This window comes from Ranitomeya imitator, chromosome 9 (assembly GCF_032444005.1).
Source record: "Ranitomeya imitator isolate aRanImi1 chromosome 9, aRanImi1.pri, whole genome shotgun sequence".
NCBI classification, from domain to species: Eukaryota; Metazoa; Chordata; class Amphibia; order Anura; family Dendrobatidae; genus Ranitomeya; species Ranitomeya imitator.
Window position 1 is genome coordinate 39,754,900 of NC_091290.1, and position 9,953 is coordinate 39,764,852.

The following is a 9,953-nucleotide window of genomic DNA, read 5'->3' on the forward strand; positions in this document are numbered from 1 at the left end:
AGGGAGGGTAGATAAAACAGAATTGTAAAATAAAAAAAAAGGAAGGCACGTTAAGAGGAAATGAGTGCAGGATAGAAGCTGTTCTGATATATGAATCCTAAGTGCATGCTCCTCTTACCTATATTACTGGGAGAGACCATCCCACAAGTGAAAAATCTGAAACTTGAATCGGGCTGAAAACTGTATATCGGGGTCTGAAAACAAATGTAGATTGCAGACTGAAACTTAGTGCAGCTTTATTAACTATTCAAAGAAAAAGATTAGAATTATGTTTCTCATCTAGCAAATGAGCATATAGGTGAGTGGTCACCCGATGGAGCAGATCGGCCCGTAAACCTACCTCTTTGGCACACAGTTGGTTGGATTGGCTGGGATTTGGGTTTGCATGTTTTTTCAAATTTTTTCAATATTTTTTTATCATGTCATTTCAGTGGCTCCAGATGACTATGTTTGCATAATGATGTCCTAGTCCTGCACTGGCTGGATCCCTGAACGCTCCTGTCCTGTAATGAAGCGCAAGTGCCTTTTCACTCGCTGCCCCTGTGCCAAAGCAATACCATGAAGAGAAGCCTCCCCGCCGTGTCTGTCCTGCATATATCCCGCGTGGCCTTTTCTGTCTCCATTGCATCCGTTCTATGTATATTTCCATCATTCTCTTGCATCCAAGCTATATCTTCACATTTACAGGTTAGAGAGAGATCTCCTAGAAATGGTGTCCAACTCTGACTCTACATCTGTTTCATAATGCCTACTCCCAGCATGCAGCTGTCAGGGCATGCTGGGCGTTGTAGTTCACAACAGCTGGAAAGGTGAAGGGTTTAGCCTCCAGTCAGATGTCTTATGTTACACTCGCTGCTCTCTCCTTTTTTTTGTACTGGTTTAAAAAGCCAAAATAAAGATTTGGTAAGAAGATGGCGGCAATATCATGTACTGTATATAAGAACATTGCGTTGCTTCTCCAATACAGAATTTTATACAACTACAAAAAAAACGTCTCCTGAAATTTTTAGTGATTTATCACTGGGATGGAACAATTCAGATGTACTATGACTTTGCAGGAAATTAATACATAGAGAATATTCGATGTTGCCGTTGTTTGTTTCTTTGCAGCGGCTGCAAAACCTGTTAGGTCCTGGAGCCAGAAGGAGGCCAAAAGGTTCCTCTGACCCATATGTGGGGAACGACCCCTAGTCACATGGTTGGACTAAAGTGGGTGACAGCTGTTATTTAATACCCCGTGGCACTAGCAAAATCGGTAGTTGCCAGGGGTGCAACAGTGGCGGAGGGTGCGACCAGGCTCCTGCGGGAGGGCGCACATTCCGCTGAAATGCATTGCGGTAAGAGACCCTGCACCACAGTGCAAACTGCTGGCCAATCAGAGACCGGCAACTGCTGTTGACTTGCAAGACACTTTTGGCACATGACAGTGACATCACGCTGTGACCGTCGCTTGCATGGTGAAGGCAGCTGATGGCTTCTGCGCCGGCTGCAAAAGAGGATGCCGCACAGTGTGGGGGGCGGAGGAAGGTGAGAATAATTTTTTTTTTTTTTGTAATGCTTTAAAGTACAGTGGTAGAACGGGGGGACATGTGTATAAATACCAGGATGGGGACAAATATACTAGGATAGGGACATAAAGTTGTGCTCAAAAGTTTTCATACCCGGCAGAATTTTTGCTTTCTTGGCCTTTTTTCAGAGAATATGAATGATAAACCCCAAAACTTTTTCTCCACTAATGGTTAGTGGTTGGGTGAAACCATTTATTGTCAAACTACTGTGTTTTCTCTTTTTGACATGTGACAAGGCTCGTTAAAGAGTCAACATTGACTGTTAGGATCGTTACTTCCAATAGGTGGCACTAGAGCTCTAGTCCTCTTCCTCTCTGAAGAGACCATCTGCATTTCTCTTTTTGAATCATGATGACAACCCAACACATCCAAATGACCCTGATCAAAAGTTCACATACCCAGGGCCGGTTTTAGGAAAAGTGGGGCCCTAAGCAAAAGTTTAAAATTGGGTCCCAAATGCTCACATATTGCACATCACACACACAAGCATTTCTGTTGTATTTACATGCGATGAGTTCAGGCCACTAAACGAGTGTGATCGACAATATTGAAGTCATTCGCTTGTTTGCTGGCCTCTTTACAGCGGCTGAGGAAGAATGATGGGAACCAAACAATGACTATTAGATCAATCTGTACAGTATCATGTTATCAGCAGCATATCTGCAGCTTACACCAGTGATATGTTGCTGTGAACAATGATTTTTGTTCCGGCATAAACAGTCCAATCACTCGATGAATATGCAGCATTTTGTTTGTTTAATACAATACACCCCATAGTCCTCCACATAGTATAATGTGCACCACAGTCCTCCATATTGTAAAATGCAAACCCCATAGTCCTGCATATAATATAATGTGCCCCATAGTCCTCCATATATTATAATACACTCCCCTTAGTCCTCCATATAGTACAATACACTCCCCATAGTCCTCCATATATTAAAATGCAATCCTTCGTCCTCCATATAGTATTATACACTCCTCAGTCCTCCATATAGTATGCTACACTCCTCATAGTGCTCCATATAGTATAATGCACCGCCATAGTCATCCATGTAGTACAATTCACTTCCCATACTATAATGCACCCCATAGTTCTTCATATAGTATAATGTATTCCCCATAGTCCTCGATACAGTATAATGCAGCCCACATATAGTATAATGCAGCCACCCCACAGAGTACAATGCAGCCACCTCACAGAATATAATGCAGCCACCCCACAAAAGTATAATGCAGCCCCCTCAGAGTATAATGCAGCCTCGCCATACAATATAATGTAACGCCCATAGAATATAATGCAGCCCCTCCATAGAATATATGGTAGCCCCCACAGAATATAATGCAGCCGCTCCATAGAATATAATGCAGCCCCCTTATATATTATCATGTAGCCCTTCCATAGAATATAATGTAGCCCGCTCATAGAATATTATATAGCCCCCCCATAGAATATAATACAGCCCACCTCCCCATAGAATATAATACCCCTCTTCCAAGAGAGAATGTTTTTACTTTTTTCCACAAAAAAAGATACAGTAGGTTTCCTATACCAACAAAGTGATAGGGATTTCTTAAATCTGACCTAAGATCTGCTTATTTTTTCCTGGTAGATTTGAAGCAGTTTCATATCTGTCGTGTGTCAATTCTTTCAGCTTTTTTTTCCTGCCAGCAGACACGTTTTTTGGTGCAGAAACATTGGCTATAAATTCCTAACGTGTGCACAGCCTTAGGTTTCTCACTTCCTGTTACCGGTTTCTCCGCTTTGTGGTGCAGCGTGGTGTAGTCCGTACTAGTTATGTCAGATAATACTACACACATTATACAAGTTCAGAGCAAACAAAAAAAACTGCATTCTGGTGTTTATGCATTTGTGAAAGCGGAAATTAATGATGATAAAAAAAAATTCACAACCAAGTGACAATATATTAGCACAGGAGATGGTACGAACATGAGACCCTTGTAAGATGGAGGGCCACACAGGGGCAGTGAGAAAGACATGGGCAAACAGTGCTAGGGGGCAAGGGAGAAGGACACAAGGGGGCTAGGGGAGACAGGCACAAGGGTGACATGGGGGGCTAGGGAGCAAGGAATACAGGCACAAGGGGACACACGGGGCTAGGAGGCAGGGGAGAAGGGCACAAGGGGACACACGGGGACTAGTGGCAAGGGAGACTGACACAAAGGACACGGACTGGAGGGCAAGGGAGACTGACACAAGGGGACAAGGGAAACAGGCACAAGGGGACACACTGGGACTAGTGGGCAAGGGAGACTGACACAAAGGGATACACAGGGACAAGGGATACAAGCACAAGGGGACTCATGGGGACTAGGAGAAAGGGGAGAAGGGCACAAGGGGACACACGGGGACTGGGGGGCAAGGGAGACAGGCACAAGAGGACACAAGGAGACTCCAAAGGCAGAGTAGATAGGGACTCAAGGGGAGATGGGGTGGAGACTTGGGAGCAGGGAAGAAGAGGGCACAGGGATTATGAGGACAGGGTAGATGGGGACACACTGAGAAAGAGAACAAGAGAGGGGGGAACAAGGGGATGCAAGGGATACTTGAGAGCAGGGCAGACGGGTCACACGGGGCAAGGGGTAGGGAATGCAGGTGGGGGAGCAGGAGGACTCAGGGCTTGGGAGATGGGGAGCATTGGGGGACCAGGGGAGGATGGACATGGCTGTTTGTGGGCCAGTGGAGCACAATGACCTGAACTTGGGGACCTACAAGGACATGGGGCACGGCAGAGCATGAGGGAAATGGGCGGGACTGGTGTCACAGGGGACCGGGGATGCTGGGGGCCGAGGACGGCGACACACGGGCAGCAAACACACCTCACTGCCGCCTGTCCCGTACACCTCCATGTTCATCCCCAGATCCTCCAGATGGCTGAGCCGCTGCGGCATCCCTCTCCCAGGTGGCTTGGTCCACTCGCCCCCACCAGCTCCTAAAGGGTGAGAATACCCCCCTCCGGAGCGGCCTGTTCCTGGTCCCCACTGCCGCAACAGGCTCCACCAATATGGGGGCCATCGTCACCTGTGCAGATGTTGCACTGCCCAGGCCCGGCACACAGCAGGTGCACGATGAAGTGATGTCATCGTGCACCCGCAGTGTCAGAGGCAGAGGGGAATGATGGGAGAGGGAGCGTCATCTGATGCTTTCTCCTCCTTCATGGCTTTGAACTGTACCAGCATAGTTCAATGCGGCAGTGGGGGAGTCGGCACTGGCAGCAGGCGGGCCCCCATGAACCATGGGCACCATAGCGGCTGCGTGATGTGCTGCTATTAGTGGCACACCACTGGCTGGAGTACCGGAGGGCCCTAGGCAGTTGCCTGGTCTGCCTGCTACTAACGCCGGCCCTGCACATACCCCATTTCTTAATACTGTGTATTGCCGCCTCTTACATCAATGACAGCTTGAAGCCTTTTGTGGTAGTTGAGGATGAGGTTCTTTATTTTATCAAATGGTAAAGCTGCCCACTCTTCTTGACGAAAAGCCTCCAGTTACTGTAAATTCCTGGGCTGTCTAGCATGAATTGCACACTTGAGATCTCTCCAAAGTGGCTCAATGATATTGAGATCAGGAGACTGAGATGGCCACTCCAGAACCTTCACTTTGTTCTGCTGTAGCCAATGACGGGTCGACTTGGCCTTGTGTTTTGGATTATTATTATGTTGGAAGTTGGAACTCCAAGTACACCCTAAGGGCAGCTTTTGGGCTGATGATTGCAAATTTGCCTCCAGTATTTGCTGATAACATGCTGCATTCATCTTTCCTTCAACTTTGACCAAGTTTCCTGTGCCTTTGTAGCTCACACATCCCCAAAATATCAGCAACCTACCTCCATGCTTTACAGTAGGAATGGTGTTCCTTACATCATAGGCCTTGTTGACCTCTCTCCACATGTAACGTTTATGGTTGTGGCCATAAAGTTCATTTTTGGTCTCATCATTCCAAATTACCTTGATCCAGATGTTTTGAGGTTTGTCTCTGTGCTGTTTTGTGTATTGTAGGTGAGATACTTTGTGGCATTTGTGCAGTAATGGCTTTAATCCTGGATTTAAAGTCTAAAAAACTACCCGATCCCTCACTAAAGATCTTGTCCAATTGTGTAAGCCACACTTTCGTGTTGCTGTAATCCATCTGTTCTGAGATGGTTTCTGTGAAAACACAGAGTATAATATGAAATGATATCCTCAAAATAGAAAACATTAAAGATCAAGAATATATCATTATGCCTTGCCTATGCCCCTTCCCGACATGCGCCATACTAGTACTGCTCTGTGGGAACTGCGTTCCCGCAAACAGCAGTACTAATAGTGTGCACCAATCGCGCAGCCTCCCCCTGAGCGCTCCGGTGATCAGGTGCGGGTGTCAGCTGTATGTGACAGCTGACCCCCCGCAGCAACACCCACGATCGCGAGCATTTAACCCTTCTGATGCCGCTGTCAATAGTGACGGCAACATAGTGAGGCATCGCACAGGGAGGGGGCTCCCTGTGCGCTTCCATCAGGACAACGCAATCCGATTGCGTTCTCCTGATGGTCTCCATGGAGACCCCGGGTCCCAAGAAGGCCACGGGGTCCTTCCGGGTCCTGTAGGGAACGTGGCTTCCCAGTGCCTGCAGAGAGCAGAACCTGAGATGCATCCTTCCCTGCCTGTCAGATGCTGGTCTGATAGTCTGCATTGTAGAACATCAGATCAGCGATCTGATGTTATAAGTAACTAGTGATGAATGAATCTACTCGTTACTCGAGATTTCCCGAGCACGCTCGGGTGTCCTCCGAGTATTTTTTAGTGCTCGGAGTTTTAATCACGGCAGCTGAATGATTTACAGCTATTAGCCAGCCCGAGTACATGTGGGGGTTGCCTGGTTGCTAGGGAATCCCCACATGTAATCAAGCTGGCTAACAGATTTAAATCATTCAGCTGTGGCGCTAAAAACTAAAACTCCGAGCACTAAAAAATACTCGGAGGACACCCGAGCGTTCTCAGGAAATCTCGAGTAACAACTATATTCGCTCATCACTAGTTATAGCGTAATGTGACGTCTCATACTGGGAAAATATAAAAAAAAAAATTTAAAAAAAATATTAGAGTGTAAAATTATTTTTTTTTAAATCCCCAAATAAAAAAAATTAAAGAAATATTTTTCCAATAAATACATTTATGTAAATAAACAATTAAAAAATAAAAGTACACATATTTGGTATCGCCGCATCCATACCGACTTGCTCTATAAAAATATCTCTTTAGTGAACACTGTAAAAAAAAAAAAAAAAAAGAGGATCTGGCGACGACAGAAGAGGATCCCGTCGACCAGAGGAAGAGATGGCAATCGCTATCATAAGGACGGACGACCCATCTGCCGCCGCTGCAACCAGGCAGGACACATCGCAGGGTACTGTCATTTAAACTAGCAACCCCTCGGGCAGAGGGCCAGCCCCCAGCAGTAGGACAACCAGGCCCACAAAATTTGCGAGCCAAGTACGTCGGAGGACGACCAGTCCTCCCTATTGTGATCGACGGCATACCGATGAACGCTTTATTGGACACCGGTTCTCAGGTGATGACTATGCCTTACATCGTATATAAACGGTACTGGGCTGACAGACATTACCCGTGGCCCAGATAGTGATTTAACAATAGTTGCCACAGGTGGGGTACAAAGAGGTCACCATTAAGGTGGGGCGGGTAGAATTGAAAGCCCAATGAATGGTAATTGTAGATATTGACCGACGTGAACATAACCCCATGATGACCATTGGTACTAATGTCATAGAAAATTGTCTTGCAGAGGTAATTGTCTTGTTACTACAGGTGGCCGAAACTGCTGGTTCCAGTGAACAACGTGTCTTGCAGAAAGAAATCAGAGCTCTGATGCAGAGACAGCAGGTAGAATTATCTCTGGTGGAGAGATTGGCCATGTCACAGTGAGTGATCCGATCCCCATTGCAATACTCCCCAGGAGTGAAATGTAGAGTTGAGCGACTTTCACTTTTTTAGGATCGAGTCGGGTTTCGCGAAACCCGACTTTCTCAAAAGTCGGGTCGGGTGAAATCGGCCGATTATTGCGAAAAGTCGGGGGCCGACCGAAACACGAAACCCAATGCAAGTCAATGGGGAATCAAAGTCGGCAGTGAGTGGAGGACAGGAAAACACCTACAGTGTCCATTTTAATGCCAAAAACATCAATTATTATTTTCCCTTCACCATGACAGCACCGTACGTGAGAGATGGCATCCGCCCCCAGGAACAGGAAACCTGTAGCAGAGATATAAGAATGGGGCGGCCCCTCTCTCCTCAGTTTGGTTTCCTGTTCCTGCAGGTGGACGCCTGTTGCAGAGCTCCTACCTCCGGAGGGATACCCCCTCTGATGAGTCCGGTCCGGAGGCCGAGGTCCGCGGGGGGGCAGCCATGCTCGGCGGCGCTGCGTGCGGTGCTGCCCGGGTGAAGGGGCTTCTGTGCGCGCCTGTTTTCTCCCCTCGCCGGACTCCCCGGCGACCGCTCTGGGCAGGAGGCAGGTCCGGGGGGCGTGTCCTTCACTGACGCCGGCCGCCGAAGTGAAGGAGGACGACTTCCGGTCGCGCCGGAAGTAGCGTCACACGCCGAAAGGAGCCGGTGTGCTGGACACTTCCGGATGGAAGCTGCTCCAGAGGCGCGCACACCGCTCCTTCTACTGTATATAATAGAAGCGGCAAGAGGGATCGCTGGTTCTACACTTCAAGCAATCGCCTGAAGATGACCGAACCAGCGATGGATCCAGAGACGCTGCTGATGCCTGCACCCAGAATGTCTGAGGAGACTCACGCTACCGCGGTATCTGGGGTCCTGGAGGGGTGAGTGCCTTTGTAAGGCAAACCACACACTGATACCCTGTACACTGTGTTTTTTAGGGAAAGAAAACCACTTCCAAACAGAAAAATAGGGCCTGTCCACTATGTAAGGACACTCTCCCCAAGCTATACAGCAAGAAAATCTGCCAGCCCTGTATCGATAAAACAGTTGCGGAGGAATCATCTTCCTTATTACAAAATATTAAATCGATTATACGAGAGGAAGTTAAGTCCACGGTTAAGGAGCAGCTGAAACATCACACAAAGGGAACCCCCCCTCCCCCAACAAGTGAGCAAGGGTCGGACGTAGATTCAGGGGAAGAGCCGGGAGCCTTAACCCCCTCTGATGCCTCAGATTTAGACTCCTCAGATGAGGAGTATGGTCACCCTTATTTTCAATCAGAAGATATTGGAAAGCTGCTCAAACTAGTCAGAACGACTATGGGAGTAGAGACTCCTAAGGAACCGCGGACAGTCCAAGATACTATGTTTAGTAATTTGGAGGAGAAAAAGAAGAAATTTTTTCCCTTCCATGATAACATAGTCAATTTAATAAAACGGGAGTGGAAAAAGCCTAATAAAAAGATGTCCATCCCTCAGGCTTTGAAACGCAAATACCCCTTTAACGAGGAGGTCTGTGAGAAGTGGGATAAGGCGCCTAAGTTAGATGCAGCCATCGCCAGCACCTCTAAGGGGGTTGCTTTACCATTTGAGGACATGGGAGCCCTAAAAGACCCCCTCGACAAAAAAGCAGATGCTTTTCTAAAGTCGGCCTGGGAAGCAGCAACATGGTCATTTAAACCCGGGGTTGCTGCCACTTGCACGGCACGGGCTATGGTCAAGTGGTTGGAGGAGTTAAGTGACCAAATCAGAAACAAATGCCCGAGAGAGAGACTACTGGAAGCATTGCCCTCTCTTCAGGGCGCCGCGAGGTTCCTGGCGGATGCCTCAATAGACTCCGTGAGGAGTGCCGCACGTGCATGTGCTTTATCCAATTCAGGACGTAGAGCATTGTGGCTGAAGAATTGGACAGCTGACTTTCAGTCGAAGGTCAAACTCTACGGAGTACCCTGTGAAGGGCAATACCTTTTTGGCAAGGCTCTGGACGAGATCCTTGAGAAAGCGTCGGACAAGAAAAAGCGGTTTCCACCTCCTTCCTTTCCCAGACGCCGGTGGGAAACCTCTCGTTCGTCCTTTCGTGGATCTGGATATAGAGGAACCCGCGGCCGATCAGATGACAGGTCTAGTCGAGGCAGACCTTGGAGAGACAGGAAAGAAAAAGGATTTCTTTTCAACAAGCCTCCTCCCAAGTCTGATCCCAGACCTCAATGACGCCAGCTTTCCGGTGGGGGGAAGACTCCGGCGGTTTGTCCATCACTGGGCAGCACTGCCGGCTTCTCAATGGGTAACCAACTTATTGTCAGAGGGTCTAAAACTCAAGTTCTCCATCCTCCCACCAAATCGGGTAAAAATGACCCAAGTGGCGGGGAAAAATCAGGCCACACTAGAGAGAGAAATTCATCTCCTCATCCAAAAAGAGGT

General features: G+C 47.8%; 1 protein-coding gene across 1 annotated transcript in view; it reads left to right on the forward strand.

Annotated features, from left to right (window-relative positions):
* Positions 1-912, forward strand: part of CAPN1 (calpain 1) — a 73,897-nt gene extending 72,985 nt beyond the window's left edge. Inside the window, exon 22 of the mRNA XM_069740036.1 lies at positions 432-912. Coding sequence (XP_069596137.1) covers positions 432-458 — 27 coding nt within the window. The 3' untranslated portion in view covers positions 459-912. The remainder of the gene's footprint in view (positions 1-431) is intronic.
* The last annotated feature ends 9,041 nt before the right edge of the window (positions 913-9,953 follow it).